The 15,540-nt window shown below is 30.0% G+C and overlaps 3 protein-coding genes across 14 annotated transcripts in view; 2 read left to right on the top strand and 1 right to left on the bottom strand.

Moving 5' to 3' along the window:
• The window catches only part of LOC145760398 (uncharacterized), a 33,476-nt gene extending 29,972 nt beyond the window's left edge, over nt 1-3,504 (top strand). The window contains exons 46-47 of one of the 3 annotated variants that reach the window (XM_082574285.1): nt 2,552-2,706; nt 2,856-3,504. In XM_082574285.1, coding sequence (XP_082430411.1) covers nt 2,552-2,706; nt 2,856-2,963 — 263 coding nt within the window. In that variant the 3' untranslated portion in view covers nt 2,964-3,504. Of the gene's footprint in view, nt 1-151; nt 502-678; nt 738-2,551; nt 2,707-2,855 lie in introns of those variants that run through there. The other 2 variants (XM_082574300.1, XM_082574293.1) reach the window with 2 other exon arrangements.
• A 234-nt stretch (nt 3,505-3,738) lies between these two features.
• Nucleotides 3,739-5,385, bottom strand: LOC145757276 (cilia- and flagella-associated protein 276-like). The gene is made up of 4 exons (XM_082572428.1): nt 5,252-5,385; nt 4,773-5,005; nt 4,468-4,586; nt 3,739-4,110 (listed from the first exon to the last, which is right to left on the bottom strand). Exons 1-4 carry the CDS (start codon nt 5,327-5,329, stop codon nt 4,040-4,042), a joined length of 501 nt encoding a protein of 166 aa, XP_082428554.1. The 5' UTR covers nt 5,330-5,385; the 3' UTR covers nt 3,739-4,039.
• Nucleotides 5,386-9,287: 3,902 nt separating this feature from the next.
• LOC145760336 (filamin-C-like) overlaps nt 9,288-15,540 on the top strand; it is a 29,938-nt gene continuing 23,685 nt past the window's right edge. For 9 of the 10 annotated variants that reach the window (XM_082574274.1, XM_082574226.1, XM_082574240.1 and 6 more), the window contains exons 1-3: nt 9,288-9,837; nt 12,702-12,956; nt 14,325-14,422. In XM_082574274.1, the coding sequence (XP_082430400.1) occupies nt 9,495-9,837; nt 12,702-12,956; nt 14,325-14,422 (696 nt within the window). In that variant the 5' untranslated portion in view covers nt 9,288-9,494. Of the gene's footprint in view, nt 9,838-12,701; nt 12,957-13,829; nt 13,928-14,324; nt 14,423-15,540 lie in introns of all 10 variants that reach the window. The other variant, XM_082574211.1, reaches the window with a different exon arrangement.

Below are 15,540 nucleotides of genomic sequence, written 5' to 3'. Positions count from 1 at the left end.
TTATCCATTCACAAAGATGTCATTTCAGCCACACCTGATTTTAATAAAAATGTCATAGAATTGTTTTCCAAGTTGAAAATTAGAAGAACTTTTTTAAATTATAAATAAAGTGTTTTTGATGATGAGTGTTGTAATGTTGATGTTTTCTTAGATAAGGATTATGCCGACCCTCCACTGTTGATGTGTTGAGTTTTCCTGGAAAATAATCGATTATGCCGACCCTCCACTGTTGATGTGTTGAGTTTTCCTGGAAAATAATCGATTATGCCTGCCCTCCACTGTTGATGTGTTGAGTTTTCCTGAAAAATAATCGATTATGCCTGCCCTCCACTGTTGATGTGTTGAGTTTTCCTGGAAAATAATCGATTATGCCTGCCCTCCACTGTTGATGTGTTGAGTTTTCCTGGAAAATAATCGATTATGCCTGCCCTCCACTGTTGATGTGTTGAGTTTTCCTGGAAAATAATCGATTGTGCCTGCCCTCCACTGTTGATGTGTTGAGTTATACTGGAAAAAGTTGATTATGTTTCTCCAGTAAAGGTTGATTGTGTAAAAACCATTTGTTCGGAAAAAAAACCAATGGATACATGCAGCAAATTGGATATATTTAAAAATTTATGTGCATATATAAAAGCAATTATAAAAATTTAAAATAAATTAACTGGAATTTATTTTTAGGTTGAAAAGAATTAAAAGGTTTAAAAAAAAATAAAAAGATTATGAATTTTACTTTCAACCAATATGGGGGAGGGGAATGGAGGTAAGAAACAAATTTTAATATTTTATATAGCTTGTTAAAATACCTTATTAAAAAAAGGAATAGTCAATTTATTTACTTTACACATTTTTTAAAATCAAATTACAAAAATTATAGTGGTCAAGGTGGTGGAAGAAGGGGTCGGGGCGGAGGAAGGGGTCGTGGTGGAGGAAGAGGAAAATGGGTTTGGCGAGGAGAGGAGGGGGAATGGGAGGATAAGGGCTGGGGTAAAAGAGGAAGAAGGTCGGGTGGGTGGAAGGAAAGAGGAGAGAAGATGAAAAAATTAGGGTAACTGCAAATATTATATTTAAATATTTCATTAATTTAACAATTAAATAAAAAAATTTTAGAGAAGAAAACATGAAAAGGAAAGAAGAAGAAGAAAGTGAGGAGGAGAGGTAACTTAGGTCTAAATTAACAAGTTTACAATTAGAAAGTTTAGTTTTTTTATTGGGTTGAAAGTTTAGCGTTATTTTTTTAGAATTTATAGTTTAGTATTATATCATTAAATGAGAATTTAGGTTTTATATTATAAAATCTAGAAGTTTAGCTTTAACGAAGCTAAAAGATTTTTCACCAGCTTATTAAAAATAATTTGATAAAAATATTTATTAAAAAAGAAAAGTGGAGTTAAAGAGGAGGAGAGTAGAGAGGGAGGAAAGAAGGGAGCAGGAGAGGTAAATAGTTCAATATCCCTTCATAGTTTGTTTCGTTTACTTATTATATATAACTAATTATTTGTAATGTTGCTTTTAAGAAGTGCTGAAGAGTTAAAGAAAAAGGTGATCAAAGTTTTAATTTTTTTCATTAGTTCGTTTTATATATATTGATTTTTTGTTGATATGTAATTTTAATTTTTTTAAATTATATCATTATTTTTCGCACAAACTATCTAATTACATTAATGTCTCAAATAAATATGTTGCTGATTTTATGTTTTAATTAACTTAAAGTATTTTTACTGCTTTTTATGTCTAAAAAATGGTTATTAGTGGTCAACTAAATTTTAATCCAGTTTGCTAACCATTAATGAAAGAAATGTATTATGTACTGTACTGCTTTTTATTGAATTTGAAATTTTTTTTAGAAGGAAGACGCCGAAAAAAATAAAAAATAACAAAAAAAAACATTTTTATTTTATGCAAGATATAGGCTACATTAGTAGTTAATTAAAAAATAAAATACAATTGTGTTTATTTAAAAAATGTTATTAAAAATGTTGTATGCCCTACACCCCAGTTACTAATAGCTTTAAAGGCACACCTTAAAATTGTTCCCATTATCAGATAAAATAAAAATTTTATCTTCTTAAGTAATATAAAAAAAGATCGTTTTGTATCTAAAATAGCCGATTTACGGCCATCAATATCAAAAAAATTTGGACCCCCCTAGTCGTGCTGTGACCTTCTAAAATTAGCCCCCCCTGTCATTTTGCCCACGAGCCGCCACTGTTTTTAATACCATTTAATTATATAACCAGTGTCACATCTAGTTTGTTGCAAAAAAACTATTTTTGAAATATGTGTGTTACAATTCAGCAATAGAAACAGATTAGGCGCTATATACGGTATGAACTCCTGCTAAGCCAGGACTTAGTCAGCAGCTAAATTATAAGGCCATTATAATCAATAATATCTCAAACTGCCACGGGCAACTTCAGACAGGTTAAGGGTAACTGATATTTACCTATGTTTAGGTCGTGAAGTTGACCTTCCCATATCGAGGATAAATAATTATGAAAAAAGGGTTAACCAAATTTATTTTTAATAATTTTTTTTGAAAATTTTATTGCAGGTATAGTGAAATCAGCAGTTAGCCATCGAAGTCGACCTCAGTCTTCTTTTTTAACATCACCCACAACTCCTCGACCTAGGGTCAGACCTATGAGTTCTGTCCCTGCGTCCTATTGTCGTGGTGAGACACCCTTACCTAGAAAAAGACCACAAACTGTAAGTTACTACTTTGTTTTAATTTTTGACTTTATGTATAAGGAAAATAATAAAGAGTGTTAAAAATTTAAAGCATGGGCTAAGTCTTATTATACCAAAATAGTAAGATTTAATATGATGATATTTTGTATTTATTACTGTTTACTCAGGCTTCAGGAAGGCTTAAAAACAAGATAGCAGCCGCTTTGTTAACTGAAATATATCCTTCACTTGATGAACATGAGACAGTTATACAACTAGATCGAGTTAATGCTTAAGGCTGTTTAAATTTTTAAAGAGCTGTTCGTTTTGCATTTTATCTTTGGTGTTTATTTTTAGATAGATTGTGATTAAACCCTATATGTTACTTCCTATTCTTAAAGCACAATATTTTGATAAAAGTTCCATTTTTGCACAATATTTTACCTAATTGCTTAACTGTGATTCTTTTACCTACCTACTTAAATTTCTTAGGTATCTTGCTTAGTGTTTACTGTGGTTTATTTTACATTGTGCCAAATTTTTAAATTTAAATTTTTTTTTTCTGCCTAGGTTTCTCGTGGACTAAATTTTTGTAGGCAATTTGTTTATAAAAATTAACTGACTTATGTAATATTCTAATTATAATATCTTGGGTCAATTTTTACTGCCAAAATTTTAGCTACATATACTAAATTTATTGATTAACAATATAAAGTTTTTTACTTTTTTTGAAATATGTGAAACAAAGTGTTCAAGATCAAAACATTTTTATAACAAATTTTTGTGCACATTTTTTATTAGTTTTCAACAATTAAATTTACCTAAACATTTTTTATACCTAGTAAGTTGATTTTTTATTGTTTATAAAGTATCATTAGCTTAGAGGTTATTTTTTAATTAGTGCCAAAATATATACGAATAAAATTTCTATATGAACATTTCTTTTTTAGTTTATTTGTTCTTTTATTAACTGGTGCTTTTAGAAATTATCTGCCCCCAACTTAAGCCACAATTTCATTTTGTTAACTTAAAACCTATCAGACAAAGAAAAACTCAGTTTGGTAATCTTAGTATTTTATTATTTTCTAGAACTAGATATTACAGGTTTGCTATTTATTTGCAATATACTATTTAAAGATCTAGCAGATCTTTTATTGTGAATAATAAATACAAACATTTAAAATAAAAATTATTTTGCAAAGCGCATAACACATTTAATTAAATTTCAAGGTAATTGTTCTATTTAAACACTATTGTTTAATAATTTGCAAAGCAATATTTAACACAATATTATTAAAGGTAATCACATTAACAAGCAACATTAAATTTTTAAAACAAATCTTGATATTTAATACAAAATCAAAAAAAAAATTTAAATGGAGTAAAATCCACCATCATGCCTTCTTGAATACCCTCGGTTAGTTGCAGCACTGTGGTGACTTTCTGTAAGGAAAAGTAATGGTGCTTGTTTGTTAAATGTTTTGAAATACCTTATTTATTAAAGTCTGGATATTTTCATATTTATCTGGAATGTGAAACTATACGCAAAAACAGAGAATACCGTTTGTTTGTTACCCAATCTCATATTGCAAATAAATAATCGGCTAAGTGTTTTTTTGCTAGACAGCAGTACATACTAAAGATTAAAGCATGGAAGCAGTTGGGATCAAACCCAGGCCCCTTTTTTTGCAAAGCCAAGTGTTTTATCTTACTAAAAACACTGCCATTTATTATTAAGTTTGATAATAGATGAAATTAACTAATGCATATCAAGGTTGAATCAACATAAAACAAACTGACGTATTGCTCCTTCAATGCTGTTTGGACTCTCCTTCTTATTTGATTCAGCTTCCTTAAGAGGAGGGTACATAGGATCAAATTCCCGAGGAACTTCTTTTATTCGATTCTTTAGAATTCTCCTGTATACAAATGTCAAATTTAGTAAGATACAACTTCACTGCTGTTACAGTTTAAGTATTTTTTTTCAGGTTTATAATAAAAAGGGCCAATTTGCCTTCATATTTGTTGGTAATAGTTTTAATTTAAGCAAAGCTAATAAAGTTATGCAACAAAATAAATTATTTTTTTAAATTAAAATACTCTACCCATGATCGTCGGTTGCTGTTTCCTTTTGTATCAGAGTGTCATTGTTTCCACTTAAAAACTTATTGTGATGATCATACTTTGATTTAATTACAAAGTCAAGGCTGTCATCTGGAGCCTGGGGGTCAAAATGATAAATTTCCCTTCGTGCACTTGCAAGAGTTGGGGTTCGGTTTAGTCTGTGCCATGGATCTTGTTCTTGAGATTGACTTGTAGTTTTTTTGTAAGGGTTTTTCTAATTTGTTATTAAATATTTTAATTAACATGTTTTTGAGTCACGTAATGTTTTAATAAAAATATACAAACGGAAAACATACCAATATTACCTCTGAAAATAAATACTGTACAAATCTAAACTGCTTTAATAAATAGTGTACAAATCTAAACTGCAAAATAACATGTAATCTTTAAAGCAGATACTTACTCTAAAGTGACTATGTTAAGATAGTTATAGCTTTGTAGTATTGATTTAACAAATTACCTGAGTGCCTCTAGACCCCACAAAGTCATCATCATTTTGAAGTTGGGGAAAAGGAAATGGTTTACGTCCAGGCGCCATTTTAATAGTACAAAAAATAAAAACAAATTTTTAGAATGCTACGACCATGTTGCCATTGACAACAACACCAAGAACAGCGACACCCTAAGTTTACACCAATTAATATAGATATCATAATTTTTTAAAAGTAATTTATGAGAAATTATTATTTTATATTTATGCCTTAAAAGTTATTTTAGTAAAGATTATATTTTTTATTTATTTTAAATGAAAATATGTAAATGCAAAAAGTTTGTATTTTTTACATACTATTGTGGGCAACTTGTGGGGCATAACATATTAGTTTACTTAAAGGAATGCAAATTCTAAAATGTGTTTTATTATAGCTATTACAATATTTACTAAAAATTTTATTGTTGTTTTTATAGCTCTTAAGTTGAAATATTTCGGCGGCATCTTTACTTTAGATTTTTATTTGCATTTCATTGAAAAAAATAATTTCATTGAAATTGATAGAAAAGTAAATGTTTGTCTTTTAGAGAAATTCTCATTTTTAAATGACTAAGGGCGTAGAATTATATAGCCTTATAGCAGAATAAAAAGGAACAAGTGCATACCATATAAATATTACATACATTTAAATCTAAAAATAAACGAAAATTGCTAAAAAAAAATTTTTGATTTTGGATGTATAGGCCAGTACATTGTCGTTATTTAATTATTTGTTGTTAATTGAACTAATAATATAACTATATCGGATTTAAAAGTTTTAATTAAAAGAAGGTTGTAAAACAGGGATTAGCAACGATTTTCCATGTTGGATAAACTATTGTTCTTCTTTTATTGCATTTACTTGATAATGATTTATTGTAAGCATAAAACATATTTATTGTTTTTTGTTAAATAAAAACATAAGTAGCCAAAGCCTGGATAGTTAGTTTTTATTGTAGGACTAGATATCCATATTAGTAGATAAGTGCAGTAACATTACAAAATTTTTTATTTAAAAAGTTAATAAAATAATTGGGTATATCAAACGAGTTGTTAACTACCTGGTATTTTGTTCAAAGCAGTATTGTTTATTATTTCGGTAAACCACGACCTATTGGTTGTTACAGCATACCGACTGCGGGTCATTAGCTAAGTGAAGTTAAATTCACCTCGACTTAAATAACAACAAACTTCACTTGGTTAATTGTAAAGGTTCGACTCTAAAAGTGTTTGATTCAATTGACTGGTCATGTTTTACGAATGTTTGCTTGTAGCTTAGCTTGTGTAAAAAGGTCGACAGTTTAGAACAGAGGCAGTTGTTCAGATTAAAACGTTATTTTTCTTACCGACATTTTTAGTTTAAAAGTTAGTAAAAGGTAGTTAAAAATATCAACTGTAGTTCTTCTGTTAATTATCTACGTATATTGCGGTAAAAAGTTTGTAAACAACTGATAGCAAAGTAAAAGAATATTCCAGAGTGATGTATAGGCCTGCTTTTTATATGACACAGTATTGAAATTGGAAGCTTGGTCATTTCTATATTCGTACATTTCAACGCCACGGGAAAAACATAAAACGATGCTGTTCACAACAAATATACTTTAAGTTATTACGTCAGTGTTTTAGCCGTCAACAATTAGATGATATGATGCACATTTTAGTCCGTGACGACATTTTAGCTCTTCGTGGTTTTGAAAGTCTGGTAGGGTGAAGAGATGATATAAATTTTAGTACTTAAAAGTAGGAGCTGTTAAAGTTGTTTTAGTTTGAAATTTTTTAATTAAAATAGACCTAGTTTATGAGTTAATGCTTAGGATTAAGTTTATTGTTAGTACGAAGTAAATCTAGTTATAGTTTAAATATTAGTGAGAAGTAATTGATTAGTTATATTCCCTTAAGAATTGGAGTTTTTAATACATTTATATGATAGCAATGTTTATAGGCATGGCTCTAAAATAATAAAAAAAAACAGTTGCTATTTGCATATAAGTTAAATTGTACTATAAATACAACCATGAAGGCAAAAAATCCAATCGCACCCTACTTTACAGTCGTTATTTGTAAATTCGCCAAAAATATGCCGGGCGTTCAAAGCAAGCATGCAGCTGTTTCACTCCTATTGAAGAACAGCCGCGAGTCAATTCCCGCGTATGACTTGCATCAGTGTACCGGGTGGATACGCCAGTTTTATCTCGAAGCCTCTTACGTAAGCTAGCTCACTTATCCAATGTCTGTTTGAATTTTGTAGTCACTTAGCATATAGTCTACAGGGAATGGTATGCGGGTGAGAAAAGTTTTCGTTAGTCTATATACTGATTAAATCAAGGGTATTGTGATTGTTATATTTATATAGTGACACTTCGTTTGGCAAAGGAAATGGCTATAAATTATGTGGAAGTTCTGTATTATGTTTCAGAGTTAGATATATAGGCTTTACAGACATAGACCAGTAAAACAATAGCAATGTAAGTTTTACATTATGTCATAACTGCTTTATTAAAATAGTATTGTGATCGTAAATGTTTCACTTTTTAAATTTTGTAAATAGTAATTGTATATACTGTTTTGTGTGATCTTTAAGCCTTATTGCATTATAGGTCATATCTAATGTCAATTTGTATTACAATCTGTTAGTGAGTGTTAAATAAGGTAGGATATGCGATATTTTAATGGACATATAAAGATATTTTGTACTTCACTTTGGAATATTAAAGGTGTAGCAGTCGCTTCCGGATTTATGTCACGTGTGTATATACGTCATATCAATCGAATTCATTGAAATAGCGATCTCTAAACTTGTATAAAATTGTCTTGGCTTTAAAAGCTGTAAAAAAGTTACGTCAAGAAAAATATGATACAAAGTGTATAATAAGAAAATTAATGGTCAACGGCAGAAAATTATAAAAAGTGGTGTGTTTAGTATTTCAAATAAAAAAAATCTAAATTTTGATAATTTTTCGTCGTTATGTAATGTGATATGGCAATGCTTTATTAAAAAAATAAGTTTTAATAAGGTGCTATGTTATAAAACTCTGTTTTCTAATTGGGGAGTAAAAAGTGTTATGAACACTATTAGACAGTGGGTAAAATAAGGTCATGCGAGAATATGTTTTAAAAATTATTTTTTAAGGTTTTGCATTTTTTTAAGTCGCTTTGATATTGTAAACGCAAGAACACAATTATTTTTATATTTTTAGAATTTAATTAAAGTTTTTCATTTAAATTAATAAATCTCAAAAAAATAATATATTTGTGATAGATAAAATGTTGCAATATTATTAACAAATAAAGTAAACGTTTGGTGAAATTGACTTGATTTTATTTAAAAAAGAGGGTTTAAATTTTTTTTATAAAAAAAACTTGTTTTTGAATTGTTTTAAATTTGTTTTGATATATTTTATTTTGTAAATATACTATCCGTTAGAGGGGGCTAACGATACGCGCAAAAAAAAACAAGTAAATTCTGTTTTAATTTACATATGAGTGGCTTTATAATTGTTTAAATTAAATAAAATTCCACAGATTTTATTTGCAATTACAAAGTTTTAGTAGATTCTAAATTGTTGCAATTTTTTTACTATCCAAATTTTCGAAATTCTTTAAAATAATTTTTTTATAAACTAGTCATCGCAATATAAAATCAGTAAATCATAAGCTGTTTTTATAGTTAATTAAATTTATTCCTGGATAATAAAAGATTATTTACTAGCATGTATAATAATAGTTTAATCAAAATGCGTTAAAAAATGTGTATTCGTTTCTTTTAGAAAAACCCTTACGATTTTTTTAGTATTTAGTTTACAAGTTTATTTTTAGTTTAGGTCGGAAAATCTTATTGTTTATATTTAACTAATATAAAAGCGCCGAAACGTCAAAAGTTACTAGTTGACGTCAGATATAAACATTTAATAATCTAGATATAATTTACTAACTTAGGGAAACAGGATATTTTGTAGTTTTTTAAACGGAAAACGAAACATAATTATAAACTTAATTTGATCAATATATATCTTTTTTTTCAGCAACTGTTTACTATTACATATATAAGCCTAGAAACTTGATAAAAGTTTTATTCTTGATTAAATTTAAAGACAATTTACGGCAAATAAAGCGAAAACTGTACCCGGCTTAATTCATTAAACTGTCTTAAAATTCGAGAGAGGCACGCACACACAATTAGGCGCAACGAACCCGAACGTCCTTTTTCTCTTATATAAAAGCACGCTAGAGCAGAATGGATAACACAACTGATGTGTACGTTTCTGGTGGTGACTACAACGAAGAAGACATGCCGGCAACCGAGAGAGAGCTGGCACAAGATGCTCCTTGGAAGCAAATTCAGAAAAATACTTTTACAAGATGGTGCAACGAGCATTTGAAATGTATCAACAAGCGACTGGCAAACTTGGAAACGGATTTATCCGACGGGTTGCGACTGATTTCACTATTGGAAGTTTTGTCGCAAAAGAAAATGGGAAAGCACAACAAGAGACCAAATTTTAGGCAAATGAAGTTGGAAAATGTGTCTGTTGCCCTCAAGTTTTTAGAACGAGAGCACATTAAATTGGTCAGCATTGGTAAGTTATTTTTAGTTAAAACTTGTAATTTTTGGTAACCACGCCCGCCAGGTTATAGTTACTACCGCTACCGTGCATGTTTACATAGCAAGTTACTTACAATCGTGCTCTTGCAAGTTAACTTTAAACACGAATTAATAGATTTAAACTTTGTTGTTTTTTCTATTGTCGTTGTCCACGTGCATAGCGTAACGCCTCGTTGGCTTAATCTGTGTTAAAACGCTGATTGTACAATTAATCATTTAAAAGCTTAGTTAGTGCTGAGAGTTCGCAATTTACGTGATACCATAAGTTTAAGAAAAATTTGGAATAAGTTAAATGACGTTGACATGTCTGTATAAATATATCAGCCCGTCAAGGTATCCGCCCATTCAAGATTTTTAACCTAGCTTCAATGCAAAGCAAAGGAAATGCATTCATTTCATGATGTACTTCCCTTTTGCCCCTGGCTATGCTTACAATATTGCAAACAACCAGATGCTTGCCATAAATGAAGTAAAGGCAATTTTCTTACATTAACGTGTTGATTCGGTTAATAAGTTGTGATATATATTTAAAAACACACATATTTTTCTGATGCAACATTTATATACATAATATTTAACTGGTACATAGTATTTAAATATATAATGTTGGTTTTTAGAGACTTACACACGTTTTGGTAACTGCTAAGTTGTTAAGATTAACGAAATACTACCAATATATCACACACACTTGTTTTAGCCTATTTTCCCAGTATTAACTTTTCCCGTTTTAGTGTCGCTTCAAGTGTCATTAACGTCGTTAAAAGAGAATAGTTTTTGTGTTGATTTTAAAGTTTTTACTCAACTTGGTTAGGCGGCCGTTTTTAGACTCTTCTATTCTATTGTGCGGTAGGTTCAGACGAAGACATGCACCGTAAAAACATTTTATAGCAAGGATGTAATTGTGTCTGTGCTCTATTTAAATATTGATTTTTCAATTATTGGTTGTTGTCTATTGCGTTAGCGTGCCCTTGTAGTTCACTGTTAACAGATATTTTACTATTTTATTACCTTTATAGGCTCGCTTAAAAAACAGTAAAGCCCTAATTTTAAAGTTATTATACTTAAAGTTCAACGTGATGTTTTTTTTTACTTTAAATCTAAAATATGGTAAATTATTACACAGCGCTTGTCGTGTGTTTATGGCCCATTGTAATTGACTTGATTTGTAATGTAGCTTGCGCGGCAATATTCTGCCCTACGGCCTTGACGGTCTTTGATTTATTGTTTTTTTAAATGAAGAGCTTTAAACGAAATTGTCAATGTCGCGATATAATTGCAGACAAAATAATTTGTTGACTTTGACCTGTATCACATTTAAGGTTAAGTACAGGACACTAATGTTATTTTACAAACAAAACCCAATGAAATTCCCTTTTACTACTTGGACTCATATCCAGTATATCTGCTTCTTTTACTAGACATTTGAATGGGAAAAAATAAATTAAGATTGCAATTTCGCGGCATTTTAAACGACTTGTTTTATCTTACGAACTTGATTTATTAGTCTATTTGATTTGTGTCAATATTTGAACGACCGCCCAACTTTAACGCAAACGCAATGTCATCATAAAAGCCCTTCTAGCTCTTAATTGACTCTTCAACTGATTAAAGTATATTAAATGTGGATCATTATTACATCATATATTTTGTAAAACGTGTGATGTATGTTAAAAATTAATTCATGGTGTATTTATAGGATTTAAAGTATTCAAATTCCCTACCGCCTTGTTTATTATTTCAGGCGCATCTGCAGTGTTAAATGCTTGGGAACTTTGTTATTTTAACCCATTATACTCTTAGTAAATATAAAACACATACCATAAGGTTTTCTATCTCTTTTCCTGCAGTCAGTAACTCTTTTGGATTTTTTAACTTGCCATGCGAACTTGCTGAGTTTCTTTTTTAAGATTCGTTGTTTAAAAAAATTCGAAAAATTCTTTAGATTTATTGTGCGCCATTGTATAAGTTGTTGCACTTATAACCAAACCATTTATTTTGTGTTCAGTTATTTGCATCATGACGTTTAGCAAATGTTTTTTTACTTTATTGGGACTTTAATTACGTTCACCATTAATTGATAAATTTTATCTAATAATTTAGTAAACAATAATTAACCTGCGTTAGTAATACTTTATTTTAAAATGCATTTTTGAAATTGAAATATTTTAACAAAAATCATAAAAATTAATATTTATTTATCAGTTTCGTTGTAGCGAATAGCAATACTTGAACAACCACAACCTACATCAGCAATACACGATCATATACACGTCCGGTATATTTACTCACGATATGTTAAAAATAAAAAGTAAAAAGGCCATTCGAATTAAAAACTTATTAAATGGTTAGTTCGAATTAGGATTGAACCATATTGCATGCATACTTATATGTACGACATGCTAACTTGTTGTAATTGATGACGTTGTAACAGCAGGCATAAACGTGTGCCTTGTTTCCTTATAAGTTAGCCTTTTACTTAATGTTGGCAACCATTAATCCTTGGGGAGGGCTAGGGTAGCTTGGGCGTGTTTGTTAAATGATTTACAATGTAATGTAACACACACCACGGGCAATTACGTAACCACGCTATAAGTTGCGACAGAAATTATCATGCATAAAAATACGAATGTAATAGAGTTATGTCAACACTTTAAGTGTCTTTTACTTCGAAAATTGCATTTTTTGTGTGGGTGTAAATATTTTTGAAGCCTCATTTGTGGAAAAAGTTAAAGTTGCTAATAAAACATTGGTTTCAACTTTTAATATTTTTGCGGCCAGTTTTTATTTGATTTTGCTTTAAATTTATTAAAAAAATAATATTTCCTTATTACATTACAGACAGCAAAGCAATCGTGGATGGAAATCTTAAATTGATCCTGGGATTAGTATGGACGTTGATCCTTCATTACTCTATCTCGATGCCGATGTGGGAGGACGAGGAGGACCAGGAGGAGAAGATGGCAAAGGCCACGCCCAAACAACGGTTGCTAGGCTGGATTCAAAACAAGATTCCGCAAATGCCAATTACAAATTTTAAGTCGAACTGGCAAGATGGTACAGCGTTGGGCGCGCTGGTCGATAATTGTGCACCAGGTAAAATACACCATTTATATTTTGTACCAATAAATATTATTCAAAGTTAAGCAGTAAAATATGCTCTACATTATACAATCATTTAAAAAACCTTCTACACACTGGGTAGTCCTTTTCTTAATACATATTTGGTGTGTTGCGTTTACTTTACCTAAAATTTTTATTCATTTTTTTTATTTTCAAATTTTTATTAATTTATATTTTTACGGCTTCAAACTTGTTTTCCCTTCCGCCACGATTAAAACTTACAAATGACGTCATGCGTCTTAGTTTTGACGTAATTCAATAAGTCTGCCCAGTTGTTATCCTGCTTTACACTTCCTTTCTATATTTGGTCAACCCTTTTCTCACGATGGCCAAATATCGAGTTACGATATTCCTTTTCATCGTTTTTTTAGTTTCGCTTCAGTAGATTACAGTGCTGACTGCATGTAAATAAATCTCTTCTATTTGGGTGTATAGTAATTACTGTTAAGTATGGGTTGAATGGTTGTGTATTATAGTAAATATTATAATTCTGTTTATTCATTATTGTGGGCTAACTTAACGGTGAAGCAAATTGATAATGTTAACATGTATTTACACCGTGCAATTTACATAATTTGGGCATGAGTGTAATAAATTATGTATGCGATTGTGGTATACTTATATTCTACACCTACTTTTTATAGAGAATCTGTATACAAAGTCTCTTAAATACTTTTCACAAAACGTTAAAAGTTTGGTTATCGTTTATCTTAAAAAAAACTTTAAATCTCAAAATCGACTCTTTTATTTTCAAAATAACTTTTTCGTATACAAAACGACTTTTCTTTTCTTAATTTTCATATTTTTTTTCACTTGCCTTACTTTTTTCTTAAAACTTTTCTAAAGGTCTTTGCCCCAGTTGGCAAGAATGGGATCCAGCTAATAAGTTGGAAAACACAACTGAGGCAATGACATTGGCAGACGACCATCTTGGTGTTGCACAGGTATCCTACCCTTCTTTTTTCTGCTTTACTTTCTTGTATGGTTGTTGTGTTTGGTATCTGCATGTTGCACTGTGTTATATAAATGCAAATTTGAAGGTAATGATTTGCTTTTTAAATGAAACGAAAAAACCTTTACTTCACTTTGGCTTTTACATTTTTTAACGTAGTATCTCCACTATTTTACTATAAATTTAAATTACTCTATGCCTAACCTTTAGGCGTTTTCTTAAGGGCAATTTATAGGATTGTATATATACATAAGTTATTAACTCCTAAAATTGAAAAGCGCTACTTTTTTCTGACCGTAGACTAAATTTGGACTTGAATTTTTTGCATGTTTTGACTTGATCCGTTACAAACCCATTCACTTGCATTTCACTTGATCTCAATATAAAAGGACTTTGTCCTGATTGGGAAGACTGGGATCCCAATAATTCGGAGGAGAATGCAGCTGAAGCCATGAAATTAGCAGATGAGTGGTTGGGAGTTCCACAGGTAAAAATTTTACCAGAGAATTTAAAAGAAAAAATTTGATTTGCTTTACACATTTAAGATTTTACTGTTTTTTTGGCTGATTTTTTACAGCTTGGTTTAACATTATGGCATGATTATTTTATCACATTAATGCTTGGATTTTGGGCAGTAATGCTTGGATTTTGGTTTACACCATAAAGTAAAGATTAACATTTTTTTTTATATGTGTACACCTTAAACCTCTAATGTAAAATACTTTGTTGGCGTGTAATGTTATGTAAAGCGGTAGGGAAACGAACTTAACATTTTTTAAACATGTCTAATGTAACAAAGTATATAACGTAGTTAACCCGCATTTTTCTAAGTACGAACGTTTATTCGATATTTTCAACGCCTTTGGCTAAAAAACACAATCAGCGTTTTAAGATAATAGAGCATTGTTTAAATCAATTATGCGTTTGTTTCTTTTCAAATATTTGAATCCGATCTTGGCTTTAAGATTATTAAGTACACAATAAAACGGATGTGAATTGGGCATAAGGCATTTTTAGAAACATGTCGTTGTTGACATTTCAAATATGCAAAAAATGGAATTTAAAAATAAATTTTGCGGGTTAGGACCAATTTATGTAAAAAGTTTATTAAATTTTTATTTTGAAAAAAAAGCGGACGGTTTATAATCGTATTTTAAAATTAATAATTGTTTTTTTGACTAATCAACGAGAGAAATATTTTGTTATTTGCGTCAACAACTTTTAGACTCCCCAAGTTCGGCTTGAACAGCTTTTGTTGTTTTCAGATTAAAAACTTATGTTGAATTCCGCAAAAACAATTTCATCTTATTTATTATTACTTTCTCGCTGCGAATTGATATTGTTTTTTTTTTATCCTACAACTATGTAATTCATCGCAGTCCGCAATACCAAATATAGGCCCAAACTTAGCTATTACGTCGGTATACCTTCTCATGCGTAGCTTAAAACATTGCCTGAAGCCGAATAGATAACGCGCCCGTCTTGTTTAGTTGGTTTTATGGTGTTAAAAATTTACAAGAAAATAACACGAACGAAATTTTTCGCTGATGATTGAATATTATCTGTGAATTTACGTCACCAAGCCAATTTAACTTTTATCTCTAA

The sequence above is a fragment of the Corella eumyota genome, chromosome 1, assembly GCF_963082875.1.
Source record: "Corella eumyota chromosome 1, kaCorEumy4.1, whole genome shotgun sequence".
NCBI lineage: Eukaryota > Metazoa > Chordata > Ascidiacea > Phlebobranchia > Corellidae > Corella > Corella eumyota.
The sequence above is the reverse complement of the archived record's forward strand: the minus strand, read 5'-3'. Positions and strand labels throughout refer to the sequence as shown.